General features: G+C 42.1%; 1 protein-coding gene across 1 annotated transcript in view; it reads right to left on the reverse strand.

Annotated features, from left to right (window-relative positions):
* The window catches only part of MSH2 (mutS homolog 2), a 54,834-nt gene extending 43,016 nt beyond the window's left edge, over positions 1-11,818 (reverse strand). Inside the window, exons 1-6 of the mRNA XM_086744859.1 lie at positions 11,599-11,818; positions 8,688-8,842; positions 8,011-8,289; positions 7,533-7,679; positions 6,246-6,395; positions 5,166-5,299 (exon numbers count right to left, since the gene is read on the reverse strand). Of these exons, the coding sequence (XP_086600985.1) occupies positions 5,166-5,299; positions 6,246-6,395; positions 7,533-7,679; positions 8,011-8,289; positions 8,688-8,842; positions 11,599-11,818 (1,085 nt within the window). The remainder of the gene's footprint in view (positions 1-5,165; positions 5,300-6,245; positions 6,396-7,532; positions 7,680-8,010; positions 8,290-8,687; positions 8,843-11,598) is intronic.
* Between the last annotated feature and the right edge of the window lie 6,454 nt (positions 11,819-18,272).

The raw sequence follows: 18,272 nt of genomic DNA on the forward strand, positions 1-18,272 counted from the left end.
CTCCAAACATTTCTCTAGGGGCCTCAGAGATGATAACTTTTGGAATGACAAAGGTGACATTTTTCTAACATTTCTAGAGGCTTACTGGGAAGCAAATACCATTTTCATGTCACTGGAATGACAACTTCTTTCATGCGAAATATTTATTGCATCATCATCTGCATGACAACAACAAATCACATTTCTGTCTTCCAACTAGCTCAGATTCAACCTGTATTTCAGAAGCTTCTTTACAGGCATTAGGGACACTCCCAGTATTTAAAGTGCATTTTAATTAAGCCATTTAGACAAACCTCCAAGTTGGTCACATTCTCCCCTCCCTTATGAGGACGCAGGCCACCACCTACCAATTTAACTGCCTGAAATCAGTCTGTTGCTGTGGAGAAGTACTGACCTATACTTGGAAAAGTACTGAAGGTCTTTCCAGAGCTGCTAACCACAATGACAGAAGCAACAAAGCCTATCTGCAGTGCTTTGCGGGAACAGCTGCAGCTTAGAAAAGAACACAAAAGTAGTGAAAATCTGTCACAGGTTAGAAGGAAACTGAAGGCCACTAGCTCCAGCCCTTGCTCACAAGGATAACTTCAGTTGAACACTGAACAAGAACAGAGATCCCTTTATCTCTCTGAGGACACATTCCAGAGTCTGATCATACTCATGGTGAAGATTTTTTTTCTTTATGTCCAGCTGGATGAACCTTTGGTGAAATTAGTGTCTGTTTTGTCTGGTGCTTTTGCTGTGCCCTTACAAGAAGCACCTGGCTTCACCTTCTCTACAACTCCCACCCACTAAGCAGCTGAAACCAGCAGTTAGGTCTGCCCCTTAGCCTTCACTTCTCCAGTCTGCAAACCCAGCTCCCTAGCCTCTCCTCACACATCACATGCTGCAGCCCACAATCCTGCTCAGTGGCTTTTTGCTGGACTGGTTCCTGTTTGTCCATCTACCTGTACGGCAAAGACCCATACTGGATACAGTGCTCAGCCTCTGTGTGCAGCCTCACAACTGCCAAGTAGATGTGAACAATCACATTCCTCAATCTGCTGTCACCAGTGAAGCCCAGTGTGCGGTCACTCTTCACTGCTGCAAGGCCACATTGCTGATGTGTCTGCCAGCATGTGTAAAGATGCAAGTATTGTGCTTCACTCCAGCAGGTGCCCGGGTGGCTCAAGTCCTGCAAGAGAGCCAGGGCCTATGATCATGTTTCTTCCTGTTGTGTCAAGGCAGCTTTGTCCACTTTTTCATCTTGATGGGCCAGGTGTGCTGCAGATACTCACTGTAACGCCCCCTCAACTTGCTGGCACGTAATCCTAAACCATAAGCTCTTGATAGGCCTCTCCCACTGCCCCCTTTGCAGCAGAGCTCTGCGCATTCAGGCCATACCTCTGGAGAAACACAACCTCTCCATCTTCCCTGCCCAGCCTTCATAAAAAGTAGGCACTACAGCACTCCGGTTGCTTGATCACATTTCTGCAATCCGAGGGAGATCACAGGCCTGCAATGTGCACAGACTTCTCTTTTCACCTGGCTGTTTCTCATCCACGCTGTGTATTTGTGTGCACCTGAGATAAGCTGACACAGCTTCTGAGCTATCCCATATGCATTACCCCACCTTGTCCCTCCATTTATCTGCTAGAGAAAACGTATGCTAGGTTAACTTATTACTAAATAAAACCCTGTATAAGCCATTCAAGCCTGCCCACAAGTTGAGGTTTTCTTTTATTTTTAAACAAACTGCTACTTTAATCGTTATTTAAGACTGATTCATGAGAACGTTCTACAAACTTGGAAATTTCATCCTGCTAGCCATTGATTCACCTCAAGCTTCCTAAATCTATTACTTTCTGACTTTGCTAGAGATAGGACTGGTTTCTACAATTTAGACCCCAATGCAGTGTAGTATTTAGGAACACAAGAGAAAAGCTCAAAACAGTCTTGAGTCAGAATAAGTGACATTAGAGTACAGCCTGTAACTCCTCTGGAACTGAGACCCCTCCACCTTTTCTACTACGGGATGGAGACATATAAGAGGTCTGGCCACAGTATGCATAGATGACTAAAAAGGTCAACGGGAATCTGATATTCGTTCTGTGCACAAATTTCAGATAAAGTTTTCCCCCCCCCAAAAAAAAAAAAAAAAAAAAAAAAAAGACATATTCAGCATGAGTTCCCTTCCCGGGCATAACAGAACACGCACATTTCTCAGACTTCCTAGTACCTATGAAATAAACATTACATACTGGTTACTTGCTGTATTACAATCAATCGTGCTACACAATTAATATATATATTTGCACTTCCTGTCTCTGCAACTATATTTTAATTTCGGAAATATGCTGACCATAAGGCAGGGAGCAAGAACCTCATGTACTCGCCTTCTGAGCACACCACATGGGAGAAGCATCGTGTCATCTTGTATACTTATGACAGATATTTAATTTTTAATCATGGAAAACCAGCCAGACATGCACACAACCCCAAGTCCTTCAAGACAGGCAAGTATCAGGAACCCTTGGTTTTTTTTGTTCTCATTGGGAGCTGTTCCAGTAGACAAACATCATTTTATCTGAAGCACATGCACTATCCACAGTATTGTTACTCTATCGATGGTTAGTATGGACTAGTGACGTAATACCCTGTTCTATTTATTCATAAATGTTAACATGTTGCAAGCTACAAACTACTGAAAGAAGCTGATCCATTTAGCTCCAAAAGACGACTTGCACCACCTACAGGTCTTAGCAGAGGCTTACAAGAGTCTAATTTACAGTTTTTAAAATAAGCCATCAGACATCCAATTCTACACTATCAGAACAAAGGTTAAGTCAAAATACCTTCTGTATAAGCAAAACAACAGGCTTACTTCAACACACTGTCATATAACATCAGTCCAACTTGAATACTTCAGCCTAGTTTGATAAGAGTTTTGCACAGGTTAGTGTTGAACGGTGTCCTTTAACGTGGCACACTTGAAGCAAAGAAATAATCAGTTAACTCCTCTTGACTACAAAGGAAACACAAAGGAACATCAGTGCAGACATTTCCTTCTGAAACCATCTATATGTTCTGAATTATAGTTTGTGATTGTTAAAACAGCCACAATATACTGTAAAGCATACAGAAAACAACTTGGCAACTGCCTATCTTTCCAAAGATATTTGAATCTGTCAATATATGTCATCAGTCCCACTAACAGCTTCTCGTATTATGCTTGTTCCTTTGGATTAAAAAAAGAACAGTCCTACACACTTTGAACAGCATTAAGATTGGGACGACAGCACATCAAAAGCTTATGAGTAAAATACATTGCTTTTATCCCAAAACCAAATAATTAAACTCATCAAAGCAAGAAGCATTCAGATAGGCTTAGCTATGCTGCAGAACAAACTGAAAAAGCATGATTCTACTATTTCAGCGTCCATAAGTACAGATTAAAACAAACTACTTTTAACACATGGCAACCCTGATGATTCTGTGGCTGGGCAAGATACAGGAGGTTATCAGTGGATCTCTTTCAACCTCGTAACACTTTGATACATCAACCTTTACAAACTTCCCTAAGAGTTTAACTCCATTTAATTACTCCCCTCCTCCTTTAAATATAGCTTTTCCTAAAAGTAGTCACCATTAGCCATATAAAATTGCAACACAAAATGCAGAGATGATCATAACTCTACAAAACAGGTCAAGGTACTTTTTCGGCCTATCATTTAATCCCAGCTTTATCAAGAAAACACCATCTCTCTTCCAAACTTGCAAGACTGATGCACAGCAACAAGCAAACAAATCTCACACAAAAGTTCAAATTTCCAGTGCTTACTTTGACATAAGAAAACTACAAATGAGAGTAATAACCTTCAAAATCTTAAACCCAGCATAATCATAAAATTAAAGTTGGCTTAGATATTAGAATCCAAAACTGACAGAAGTAGAAGACCTTGGGCATGTAATCAAGAACTAATGATGAAAGCTCTTGTAATACATGCCAGAATAAGATACAGCATTCAATAAACCTGGGGACAGATATTTAAATGTCACATTGACAATATTTTGGGTGTGCTTTGATCAAGTTACTAGGCACCATTCTGCAAATGATTAGTAAAAGAAAAAAAATTATGAAGAGAAGCAGAATAACTCAGTCTCTAGAAAGCTAGACAGAAAACTACTCTTTGCATAACTTCTTTAAATATCAATGTGACCAAGACAAAATTTCTTTTTTGGTAGTAGTGACATCTGCTGAAGTCCAACAGCATATACAGACATACCTGTCATGTCTTGTCTGAAATATGAGCCTTAGAGAAGGTATCAAAGTTAAATTCAGTTTTCTAGCTTCTTCTGCTTTGTCAAGGTACACATTAACACACATTTTGCAATGCATTAACCTGCCATTCACTTGACTAGCACGAATTTTGGTTTTAAATAGTAAGAATATAGCTGTATTTAGCATGAGTTTTTAAAAAGTGTAACTTTTGTTTGCATGCTGAACATAAGCAAGAGAAACACACACTGTAGGAATACGGCCTTTGCAGTTTTCCGTTCTGAAGGACTGAGAATTACCTGTACATTCTCACAGAGATTCGTCAGATTCTCTAAGGCATCATATTGACTGATACTGGTAGGGCAGAAGCATGGTGACAGGCAGCAGTACAAAAGAGCAAGGAAGAAAAAGAGCACTCATATTTGGGCCAGAATATCTGAGCAAGATACGGTAAGAGTGCCTCACTGCAACCAAAGGTTGTTTTTTTTCGGAAATACAAAGAGGTCAGTACTGCTTAATAATTTGGTGGTTTTTTTGGTAGGTTTCTTTTTTTTCATTGGTAAACTGGAAGGACATAAAAATATTATACAGCTTGAGAATTTGCAGTATAACAGTTAAGAAGTTGCAGATACACTGCCTTAGCCTGTAGCATGGATCATTTCACCATCCAAACATGCCATAACTCTTCTTTAAAATGTTGTAATTGTAAAAAGCATTTAATCTAACATTAAACTGTCAATTTTCACATCAGGGAAAAACACTTTCTGCTCTAACTACAATATGTTACAGGATAGCACAGAAAAACCTCCACCACCATCACACCTTGGTTGCAGTATTTTGTGCTTAAAAAGAGCCTTCTGTAAAACAATTAGTAACTTGTGCAAGTCTATCAAACACATAATACTGTTACCTTTCTTCAATTCTATTCTTGTCCATAAGTGGTTGTTTGATCCACTGATTAACTAGTCTTTGTCCTTGAGGGGTTCTGCATTTATTTAGTAAACCAGCTAGAGACTGTGCAGTATTAGCATTTTCCACAGAGCTCTGGAAAGAGAAAGGGGGGAAAGGGAAAAAAGAGTTCGTTTATTGACATTCACTGAATGGCACTCAACTTTGCTACCTAGGAACAGATCAGTGTTTTTTTCTGTATCCAACTTGGCACCCATCAAAAAAAGGCAAATCAAACAGCATGGCACTTACACTCTGGTCCCTGGAACACAGCAAGCACAAAGTAGTTTTTTCTACTTTGAAACTAATCATGACTGAACAGAAAAGTCAGAAACATACCTAGTCACTCAGCAGTTTGCTCTTTGAATAGGAAAAGTGGAAAAACTAGATATTTGCTAGTTTGCCCTTCTTAATGTCAAAAAATAGGGGTCCTGTCCATCAAAAAAAAAAGCAGCAAGAAACAGGACTCGGGTTCAAGAGTTTTGGTTGGAAATCTTTGAGAGTGGGGCAGGGTGGGCAGGGACTTAACAGAATGAGGCAATGGGAAAAAATACAGTTAACCAAATTAGAATCTTGGAATGGTTAGGGTTGGAAGGGGCCTTTAAAGGTCATCTAGTCCAACCCCCCTGCAAGGAGCAGGGACATCTCCAACCAGATGAGGTTGCTCAGAGCCCCGTCCAATCTGGCCTTGAATGTTTCAAGGGAGGGGGCATCTACCACCTCTTTGGGCAACCTGTTCCAGTGTTCCACCAGCCTCACTGTAAAAAATTACAATTACTTGTGTGCAGCCACTTCCTATCTCCTTGATAATCTTCTGTTCTACATTCAAAATAAGCTAACAAAAATAAACAAAAAAGTTGGTAACAGTGGCTAACAGGGTTTAAAACACACACTGTTCAGGAGCAGCTGAAAACAAAGCTAAAATGTAGAAGTTTCCATTAATCAGGATCCGGGGAGCTGCAATTGGATAGTCAGGCTACTTACCAAGCAGCTAAATAAGTATATTGCAAGACATTTATCAATTCAAGTGTGCATTTCTTACCTGAAAAAGGTTGAGCGCTTGAACAGCTGCATTATCCAGAACCATATATTGGCTAAGATCAAAAGTAGTCAGCTCAAATTGTCCAAAGTTAGCCTCATCTGACAGCAACTCTAAAAACTTGATAATGGCTGACAAAGATGAAACAGCAACCTGAAGTGGTTTAAAAAAAAAAAAACAACAAAACCACACACAAACACCAGAAACATTCTAGTTAGAAACACTCTTGAATGGGCAGTATTTGATAAATGCCCCTAGAAAATTACAATCAGGGGAAGTCTTTGAGTCATGTTAATTCCAGCAAGGCCATAAGAGACTCATCCTGTTTGACAAGACTTCATTTTCTACGGCACTGCGTCGTCTTTCTAGGTAGGTGCAAGAACAATTAACTAGATATTTGCATAATCTGACAAACAAAATGTGACGTGCATGCCTTGCCAGATTTCTAAAGCTGTTATCAGGATGTTTCTGGCTCAGGAACACAAACAAGTTATTGCAGATAAAGGAGATATCATGGATCATGTCAGGACACAGTTTCAGGGTTAGTTTTCAGCCAGAACAAGAATCTGATCTGATTCACTCCATGAGATTACAAATGCTAGGGCCAGCACTGAAGAGAGGCAACAGCATGACTGACTTGTTCAGCTGCAACACACTTCAAACAATTTTAACCTGTTGTGAAATCACGCACTAAGGGAGAATAACTCTGTACCTTACAGAGGTACCTGCAGTGAGCATCAGCAGTGAAGGGCATTTTAAAACAAATTAAAACACGCTTATCTCAAGCAAATTAGCTCTTGTTTGCAGCTAAGAACAAACATGTTCAGTTCACATGCAGGCACTAAATCATGTGCTTGAGCCGTAAGATGATATAAACCACAAAAATATTATCACAAACATTACTTTGTTTTCAAATACCAATTTAACTGTCATGCAAAATAATTTAAGTATTGTACTTCAGTACTTGAGCCAGACAGATGAACAGGAAGCATCTCTTGCACACAGTCTTTGCTTACCAGAGTTTACTACTTTAAAGAGGTAAGTGAAGGGTTTTCTCATTTTTTCCCTGGAATCTAACTTTGACACAGACTCAAGCTGAACAGAACTGCTAAACACTTCAGCAAGAATATAGCTTAATATACCCAGGGTTGTACAACACACTTTCCCAGAAGTATGGGAATCCAGCCTAAAACAGGACCAGAGAGGACAGAGGAGATCAGCTCATAACAGGTGCACACACCATTCTGCTTCTAAAAAAGAGGAACACATTAAACATCGCTCTGTGCTCACCTGCTTTTCCATCTCTGGCAATGCTGCGCTATTCATTTGTTCTTCTTTTTTTGATTTTAACAAGCGATTGAGATCCTGAACAATATCTTTTGTTGTGAAATCCGCCTTCTTTCTGTCTGTAATCAGGATTCCTCCCCTCTGAATGACCTGTATCCATAAACACACAGTTACCAATTATTTTCAATATTCAGGGGACAGAAGTTGATCACATAGAAGTAAACCCTAAAGAGATATTTATTTACTGCTAGATTGGGTTGCAGAGAGAAGAATGACAGAAGAGATTTTAGCCTTAGGACAACTTTTGCTGAATAAAATGCAAATAAGTCAATAACACATTTTGCATGCATAAATAAAAACTTCTTCGAGTTACCATATTGCTCCTTTATTTTTACATAAACCATGGAGCCTAGCTAATAAGCTAGAATCCATCTTTTTAGATAAAGTTTTGCCTAACTGTAAGCCATAATGGTTCCCTTACTTGTCGTAGCTTTCCCATTTCTCCTGCAGTCTCTCCTCCTGGTAGGACACACTCCTTTGGTCCTAGTTGAACCAGCAGAGCTTCAAGGTTTGAGAACTGATCATTATCTGGAAACTCACAGACACTCAATTTTCTCAGGGTAGTGTCGACATACCCCACTCCTACTAGTCTCTGTCCATCAGCAGTAGACAGCTTAACCCCCACAACCCCAATGGCCGTTGACATATCATTGTTGGCAAAGAGAACTTCCTCAAACTGGGCAAGATTTCCTGGAGAACCCTATTTAGAAAAGAAATATACTTTTAAAGAGTCTGCATATATACACATGCTTTTATTTTTCTTTAAAAAGGACAACAACTGATAAAACTAAATACTGAACAGTTCATTAGTATAAAACATACACCAGTTCTATTTTTTAGCCATTAAAATTTTACATATCATCGACACATAGTGAACTACTTCCTTTATTTCCCAACTTACGGCAAAGACACAGAACAAGCTCTTTCAGTCTTAGAGGAGTAGAAAATACAGGGATCTTTAACAGACCGCACGATTTACCACCATATCATCAAAGCCAGTCCCTGAAAACCCCAAAACTCCAAGCTGAGGGGCTCAGGAAAGTTATGGGTTTTCTTAAATTTCATATCACAATCATAAAGAAAGGTTGAAAACTGTACCTTGTATGCTAAATACCAGTCATTTTCTTTGATAGATTTACTCCCTGCTTTGTTCTTGTAAACTTCAACTCTATAATGACGAACAAGAAGCAGATCTCTCACAAAAGATTCAAAGTTCATTTTACTGAGCACAACACTTTCAAGTTTCTGCATTCCTGCAAAAAAGGAAAAAATAAAATCATGAGATACTTGAATTTGTTCATAAAGTTTATTCTCTGCAATCAAAAGTCCCAAGAACAGCCTTCAGGAAGGATACTATTTAATATCAAAGAAGCAAACAAGTAAAATCCATGAAACAACACAAAACCACAACATTTAACTGGTTAATACTGAGAATTAAGAAAGCATACTCCACATCCAAATAAAAACAATGTTCATGTCCAAATTTCACTAAATCTATACATACGTACAGACAAAGAGATCTGTTCCTCCCACCCTTCCCCTCTCCTTACAATATTCTTGATTTGGTTTTCTAATTAGTGTTTCACACATTTTAACCTAATGAGTGGCTGATGCCTGCTACAGGTTTTCATTCTGGATAACATCTTCTCTTTCCTAGATAAGCCACTTCCATTGACAGAAAAGATTGTCACCCTATTCGCTCTCAGACGACAGTAAGACACACGTGCCAAGACATTCCCTTTTTATCACAATATATGCTGTAAAAAAAAACCACCTCAAAAAAAGTGTAAAAGTTTACAGTAAAATCTAACTTAGAAAGTGCCTTATTGACAAACTTCTTGCATCTGTTCCTACAAGGGAGCAGGCAGATGACATAGAACAAATTTAACTCTGTACAGCTGCCAAGAGGAACAATACCACTTCTACCTCCCTACCTCTGGTACCTGCACACTCACAGAATAAGATAATTCCACTACTAACAAACTGGGGTTTCAGGTTGGTATTATTAAGTTTTCTCCCAGAGCAGCAAGTGGAATTTACTCAGACTGGTGTCAGATACATAAGAGCTAGATGACATGCAAAGTGAGCACAAGCAATAAACAGGGATCATCACATCCCTATTTTCACTAGCATGTCTTCATCGCATTTGAGGGTTTTCCTCTCTTTACATGACAGATGTTAAACAGTGAATTTCCACACCCAAAAGTTTTATTTTAGACAGGATTTATTAAAGGAGTTAAATAGGTTTACTTTAACCAGTATTTTTTCATTTTCTTTCTTCTTTTTTCCTCAAATCTCCAGTAAGACTTTTTTTAGAAGCAGGTAAAAAAACTACATAATTAGATTCTCAATTCCCAATGCATATGTCCAACAAAACAATTTTTCAGCTGACACTACATAATACCCCAGCACGGCACAGGTGGCAGCTGAAGCTGATACGTACTTTGAAATCATCCTGAAAGCAAAAAGTGTAGTTTTATGCTGACTTTTAGTTTGATATGTTAGATAAGGCTATAGTTTGCAGTGTTTTAAAACCAGAGCTGATAGTCACAGGCTTACATCTGTGAAATGATCACTTTTAAATTGAATACAAAAATAATGCGCTTCTAGTCTGGAAGATATATCAAATTCTGCACTTGAAACTATCATGCTCTACAACTTCTCCACAAGTTTTGGGGTTTTTTTTTTGTGGTGTGGGTGTTTTGGATGGGGGGGGTGTTGTTGTTTTCAGGGGTTTTGTTTGGTTTAGGGTTTTTTTATGTATTAGCTCATCACTTGCAATAGAAAGTGAAAAGTACAACAGAATGCCATTCTCTTTTTAATGCCAGTGCACAAAAAAAAATAAAGAATATAATTCATAACAAACAGGTTCCAACCAAGTTTATTTTGCAAAGTATAAGCCAATAAATTTGCAACATCATGTTCCTGGAGATTAAGGATAATACCAAAGGTTTGCCTCTTCTGACAAGTTATTTTATCTCAATGCTCTTAGATCCAACATCTGCAAGCTCCATCGTCTCATACCAAGAGATAAATAAAAAGCAACAGGGGGTGGATGGAAGAGAAAATCTTATGCAATACATAATTAAATAGGTTATTTACTTCTGCAGGCCATCATTAGTCAAGCACTAAGATACCACTGTTTACCTATCACCTGCACTGTAGAACTGTATGAGTCCAGTCCTCAGTTATGACAGCAAATGCCACACAATCATTTTCACAAACAGAAATCTACCAGTGCTCTGGAAAAATGTTATTAACTGCTGTTAGGCTATGCAACATTTTGTGTTCAACCAACTACCCCAGTATGAGCTTATGGGAAGAGAAGTAACACTAGGCTCCATGCTTCCTGCTGCAGTTACCTTCCTATGTTTGTACGCCAGCATCTGCCACGTGCACCCTACTCGAAACAGCTACTCATTATCCTTTTAAAGCTGCGAGAGGCCGAAGAAAGATTTGCATTCCGCTATGCTTGCTTCCCAGCAGCCACGAATCAGAGCGGAGAGTAAAATCCGGAGACCTCTTAATGCCTCCCTCCCCACATCCATCACCGCAGAGGACAGCAGCGGGCACCGCGGCCTTCGCTCCCTGCCACGCCCGGGGTGCCGCAGGCTCCAGCAGCCCAGCGACACAGTGACCTACAGCGGGGAGGCGACAGCGGCACCCCGCGCTCCCTCGCCCTGACAAGGCCCCCAGCTCTGAAAAAAATGACGCCAGCCAGAACTTATGTCCGACGCCGCCTGCAAACGCCACGGCTGAAGGTGAAAACAAGCAGTGACACCCCGGAGGCCTTGCCCTTGAGAAGACGCCACGGCTGCACCGGCTGCTGGCGGCACCCGCTGTCACCGACATCGACCGGCCTCCCTCCCGCCTTCCCCCGCTCCCTCCTCCCCGGCCGGCCGCCCCGCCCCCGCAGCAAGGCCCCCGGGAGGGTCGAGTCCAACCGGCCGCCCCTCAGCCCCCCGGGCCCGGCCTCCCCCCGCCCCGCACCGCACCGCCCCGCACCCACCCGGTGCCCCCGCCAGCTGGCGGATGACGGCGCGGGTGCGGAAGAGCTCGCGGGCGGCCAGCCGCGCGTCCGCGCCGTGCACCGTGTAGTAGTCGCCGCGCTCGAAGAAGCGGACGGTGGTGTCGGGCTTCTCGGGCAGCGAGAGCACGGCGCGCACGAAGCCCGCCTCGGCCCCCGCGCCCTCCGGCCACACCGCCTCCCGCGGCGGCTCCACCGCCATCTCTGCCGCCTCCCGCCAAGCGGCCGCCGCGCCCGCCCGTCCCCTCGCCCACCGCGCAGGCGCGCGCCGGCGGCGGCACCCAATCGCCGCGGGACCCGCGGAGCGCGTCACACCCGGGCCGCCCGCGTGGCGGGAGCGGGGAGGATTGGGCCTTCCCGCGCGCCGTACGCTGCCATGGCAACGCCGGGGTGGTGGCGGGGGGAGCAGAGCCCGCAGGCTGCTGCACGCCGGGCCCCCGCGGGGCGAGCTGTGGCCTCTCGTGACGGAGCGCTTCAGGGGTTTTTTAATATATTTTTCGTGATCTTTTCCTTGCTTTTTTTTTTTTGTTTTTCTTTCTGCTGTAAAGACACAAAGTAATAGAAACAGTGTAACCGACAATCTTTCATTTAGTGATTATTGGTTAAGAATAATGGGAAATCCCATGTTTCGTCAGCTAAATCAAGGCTTCTTGGAAACCTCTCCTGTCTCACACCACTGCTCTTTCCTCCAGTCAGTTCTTGCACTCCAATTCAGTCGCCTGCGCCCTACCACCTGCAGACAAAACACATCTTAGGTTTTACATGCCTCAGCATTTCTTCCATAAATGCTTATCCCTTCTTCTCATTTCATACCTTGCTGCTTCAGAATGTCCCTTTGTTTGTGTCCCATTGCCTTCTCTCTCCTTTCTACCGTACATCACCTCAGCTTCACCTACCTCATCTCCCACCCTTCCTTTTTTTCCTCCCCGCCCCTGGTCCCAGCTATGGCATGCTTTTAGGACCTCTTTCCCCATATTTCTGACCTGACTTCTGTCTTCTTTCCACTTGGTCATTCAATGTGCTCGTCTTTGATATTTCTTGGTGTCAATAGGTGCTTTCCAAAAGGCCCACAGAGGCCCACATAAGGGCTAGTCGGGTTTTCACACTATCCTCTCACCACTGGGGCCACCCAGATACCTCAGTCTGACCATGTCGCCATGTGCTGGCTGTGCCCCCACAGGGAACACTTTGGTGTCCCCACCTCTGCCCCACTCCTGCCCAGGGTCACCCAGGGCTGCCTGTCCCTACCTCAGCCGGCCCTGTACCCCTGAGGTAAGACAGCTTTTCCAGAAAAGGCCTTCAAAGCCCTTTTGCAAATGCACTTGCTGAAGGACCACAGGCAGTTCTTGTGGAGAAGAGAGAGTAAGATCTGCCTTCATTTGGCTTAGGAAGGAAGAAGCAAAGCATAAGGTCACTAGAGCTTTGACAGCTTCCTAGTTGCCCAAAATCTTCCTCTTATTTCCTAAACATTTGTAAAAACGACATTGCTCTCGCAGGGTAGTTTGATTTAATTTCTGTATGAGTTAAGTGTACTTTTCCTAACCTTGTTTTCAGAAGTGGCTAAATTGCCTGGTCTGATACTTCCCTCCACCAAAAGTGTTTGCTTGTGGCAGTACTCACGTAAATAATTCAGCCTAAATGATCATAATTTAGCAAATGACCTCCCCTTCTGAAGGGACTCATAAAGTCAGGTAACTTTGCCAAGAGGTGTGAATACCAGGTGAGCCCAAAATATACATTGTGAACAGCCGGGAGTGCATGTCTTTTTACATACTAATGACTACAGATAAGGGAGAAGATAGGACAAGAAGGAAAAAAGTGTCCTGTACAAACAACTGGAGAGGAAGTGGGCTCCAGGGACCTCATTACTAGCTTCAAAAGAGGTAAAATAATGTCTGCTAAGCTGTAGTTGCTGCATGCTGCAGTGCTTCCTTTTCTCTCCTCTGACTAGTTACACCTCTTCATTCAGCAGTTTGCTCAAGACAACTCCACCGAGGCTCCCATTTACCGAAAGCCACCACCTAAACCAGCCACTAACGCTCTTAGCGTGGTGACCACAGTCCATGAGAAATGTTTATGTTGTGATACGTCTTGCACAAAATCCCACCAGCTTGATCACCTTTCCGCTGAGCTTCTCCCATTTTTCCTGCCCTGTCTGTTCTTCCAGGGCAGCTCGATGCACCGGCTGATCTGCACAGGTCTAGCTATTGAACGGGGACCATCTCCACCTTGCCAGGCTTGGGTGCTTCAGCTTGCTGTTGCTGGCGGAGCACTTCCCGCTTTCTCCCTTGCCTGCCAGGGGGGACTGGAATGAGAAGACAGCTGTAACTGCTACACATGCGGCAGGTGGAAAATGGATGCTAATCTATACCTTAATTAATTTTGTTGCCTTCTTATGCATAACTAGTATACACAGAAAAGTTGAAATGGCTTTTCAGTTGAGAAAATGGGCGTCCTTTAACCACTTTACAGAAAAGAAAAATAAACCCTTTTTCACCAAAGTTTAATCAGTATTCAAGTGTGATCAGTGGCAGCTCTAATGCTTTTAAGTTGGTGGGGATGTTACTAGAAAAATTTTTATTAGACTTGTGCGTATGTATGTGTGCACACGTATAATGCAGCAGAGTCTTAAGATAAGATAAGAATATTTAGTTAATGTAAGTTTGAAAACAGAAAATGTGTCTGTTGCCTTGTAAAGGACCTTTTAACTTTCTTTTATGCACTTTTTTCACTCAGATCAATTTGGCAGAGCCACGCTGTACTTTGCAGGCACCTGGATGCACAAGGATTCTGCAGTGCATTCAGGGGTTAATAGAGAAAATAACCACTTCATACGTCTATCAAGTTTTTACATGCTATAACCTTATAAGCGTTCCTTCTAACATTATACACCACATCCTTTTTATCTACCATCCTCTCCCTTGCATAGGTCTGCCATCACATGTCACTGCTAAGACAAGGAGGACAGAGATTTTAGCAAAGTGTATAAAACTGTGGGGATGGGCCCAACTATCCCCAACATACGAGGCACCCCTACAGCACGCCTGACTGCCTGTATGCCCAGCGACGGACCTTTGTAACACCAGACCGCAGCCTCTCCTGGGAATTGCTAGAATTCAGTAAGTAGCAGTTGTAAAGTTGGGACAGTGGAGCAGCAAGTATTTTCAGTTTCCTGGAATATTTTTTATCCAAAGTCTCTGTATATTATAGCGATCAAAGTCCAGCAGGAGAGAATATAAATAAACATGGTTCACGAACAATGTTATTTCTCTTACCAAACTTACTATGGTTGTTTGGGAGGGTAATGAGCATGCCAGTGTCAACAGACCCTGCGTACACAACGCTGACCTTTCATTTTGTAGTTGTGGAAACTACGCTTAGGGATTACTTAGGTCTTCGGAATAAAGTTGTATAGACTTTATTGGTCATGCTTTCTCAAATATGTCATTTGCATATCCTCTTCTAAAAAGTCTCTCATTGTTTTTGCATAAACATTTATTTATTTTGCTCAGCAGTAATAATTTGTGTGTGTGTGCGCGTGTGTGCACGCGTGTGCACGTGTGTGTGCGCGTGTGTGCATGCATGTGAGCGCATGTGTGTCTGCATGTGCGTGCCTGTGTGTGCACGAGTGCGTGCGCATGTGTGTGTGTGCACATGCATGTGTGTGCCTGCGTGTGTGCGTGCGTGTGCATGCGTGTGCATGCGTGTGTGCGTGTGTGTTAGGATGGAGCTGGGACAGAAGCTGGAGCTGGTGGCACCTGTGGCTGGGGGACGCAGCTGGGATAGGTTACTGATTAGCCAACAGATGGAATAATTTACCCAAATTGGCCCCAGGACTGTTGCACACCCTGTGACATTCTGCTCAGTGTATAAGTGAGAAGGGTGCTGAGGGGAGGGTCCTGCTACCTGGGAGGAAGCTGGGTGTAAAGATCCACTGTGAGTTATTGTACTGTAAATTATGTGCTTCAGTATTTTCTGTTATAGAGGGGGTTTTGGGGTTTGTTTTCTTTTCCTCTGTTGTTCTCTTAAACTGTTTTTTATTTGAACCCATGTGTTTTGCCTTCTTTTTTTTTTTACCAGTTCTCATCCTCATCCCACTGCAGGGGCTGGTGAGGGGGGAGTGAGTGACTGTGTGGTATTTCAGCTGCTGAGTATGGCTAAACCATGACAATATGCTAGTGTATAATTCATAAGGAGGTAATAGATTTGCACTTGCTTATACAAATACTATTTCCCCATGTTGTACATAGGCACTAAAATAAATATTATTACTAGGGTTCTTGTATGGCTTGTGTCCATCTGTAACAAAAGATCTCATTTATTCAGTCTCAAAGTATTTATTAAATCTTCAGTCTACCCTTCATATCCTTTATCACAATTGACATTACATTAAAGGAGAGGGAACATGCTATCACAGCTTTGTGTAGAACTTCACATTTAAGAAACACGCTTCTTCACTGAGGGAAGTTAATTAATTAGGCAAACAGAAGCATAAAACTATTCACCTTGTCAAAAATTGATGCAGTGACTAATACTCTTTTACTATGTTTTATCGGTTTCTTTCTTTTACAGGAAACTTGCTTTTTAACTTTTATGAACACTTACAAAGTATTAGAAAACACTTTGTATTTTGCTATGTAATACAATATTATTTTTCAACAGCAATCATTTTTGCCAACAGTTCAAAACTGCTCTCTATATGAGAATAATAATCACATGCATGTATGGAGAGTTGACACTATCTGATAGTAGCTTTAAAAAAAAAAAATCAGCACACTAATCTCAGCTATTGAAAACCCCCCCCCAAATAAAGCTGCAGGATGCTGACGCACTAATTTCTCAACTCTTTCCCCCCATTCATTCTTTTCCATTTCCCTATAAATACACACTTTAATACAGCTGGACTGCTGCACAAGTGCAGTGTTTAGTAAACAAAACAGAACAAACCCAAAATAAAGGTCAATAAAACTAGAAAAGGAAACTAGGGGAAAACCTATTATTGACCAACACCAAGAGCTGAGCAGCATCATGTTTGTACTGTAGTAACTGAGTTTAGAAACAGATACAGTATGATCCCTTCACTTGTAGATTTAGTTAAACTGTCTTCTGTCTTTTAGGCAATTTCTGTAAACGTGGTTTTTCTGACTGCTTGGCTAGTTTCAGTCAAATTTGACAAGGAAGATGACACTAAGCTTGGGCAAGTATCTGACATGAAAACCTACGTTAGGTAAAAAAAAAAATTGAAAAGGATCTCAATACCTTCCTCTACTGTGGGAAAAGTAGGGAGAAAGGGATTTTCAAACAAACTGATTGGGACAAGGTCCAGCCCACAAAACAGGCACATACCAGCCAGTCAAGTCAGTGCACGTGTTGCTCCAGCCCAGCCACAGCATGACATCTCCTTCCATCCCACAGGCCAAAAATAAGGTATGAAATGGGGATGGGGAGGGTAGAAAGAGGAGGAGGAGAGAAAATATAGCATCTTGGGGAGAAAAAAGGCAAGGATACCTGCAAAGATATTGCAGACATTTTAAGAAAATACAGGATACAGTCAAGAATTGGGAAAGACAATAATACACACAACTCTGCAAAACGCAAGCTTACTGAAAACTAGGCTTTGTTTAACAGCTTACAGAGTTGTATGAAATTAATCATACTTCAGCAGACTGCCTACATAGCTGGGGAGAAAAGGGAGTGGTGCGTATTGGCGGAGGAAGAGACTGCCCTATAGAAGTTGTCACTGAAAAGGCTGCAAAGCCCTCACATAAATTCCCTGCTTTGGGATTTTTGTGCTTAGCAGGAGCAGTAACTTGACAGAGCAAATCAATGTGCATGTTGCCACTTCCCAAAACATACTGTAGACTTGAGAAATCTGCTAAAACCCAGGGGCTGCAGCAGCTCAGTACATACATTTCTAAGTTGACTGTACCAGATGTTGGAAGACTCAAGGGAACAGTTGCTGCCTACACTTCACCATTCAGCACAGTTAACACCTGCATGTCAGCTATCACTTCGTTGAAAGGCAGAAGGTATACTGGTGAACTGTGACATTGGAAGTACGTCCAACACAGCACACTAACTTCCCCTGTTGTATTTAGCAGACACACAAGCTTTCTAATGGGGTACGTTTCAAATTCAATTTTATTGATACAGTAGGTAGAATATCCTCTCAGTAGTTTATCCTACAGTTCCTGTTTTAGGGGGAAGGGTTGAAACAAACACATTAGTAATAAGATTTGTCATTCAGTTCCTTATCTTGTATCTCATTATTTCTTTGGCAACAGGCGTTACAGCATTTCCTTTATAAATGAGATATGCTGGACAGATGATACATGTCTACCTGCTAGCCAATATATATTACAGATTACTGACTGCCGAAGCAAGCTTTTATCCAGAGGTCTGGAAGGCAGATAGCCTGCTTAAGTTTGATCAGCCTCCACGACAGCAAGTAGTAATAACCACAGAAACAGATTCTAGCTGTGCAACTTCATAATGAATAGCTATACAAATAATTGTGTTAATAGCTCTTCCCCACCTCCACTACCAGATGGCAAGGCTACCCACCCCCTCAACTCTATACCAGAGATGTTTTGGCTTATTTTATTATAAATACTTATGTAGCATCTGAAACACCAGTCTATGCATTCCTGAAACTG

The sequence above is a fragment of the Chlamydotis macqueenii genome, chromosome 3, assembly GCF_036417535.1.
Source record: "Chlamydotis macqueenii isolate bChlMac1 chromosome 3, bChlMac1.mat, whole genome shotgun sequence".
In the NCBI taxonomy this organism is placed as follows: Eukaryota; Metazoa; Chordata; class Aves; order Otidiformes; family Otididae; genus Chlamydotis; species Chlamydotis macqueenii.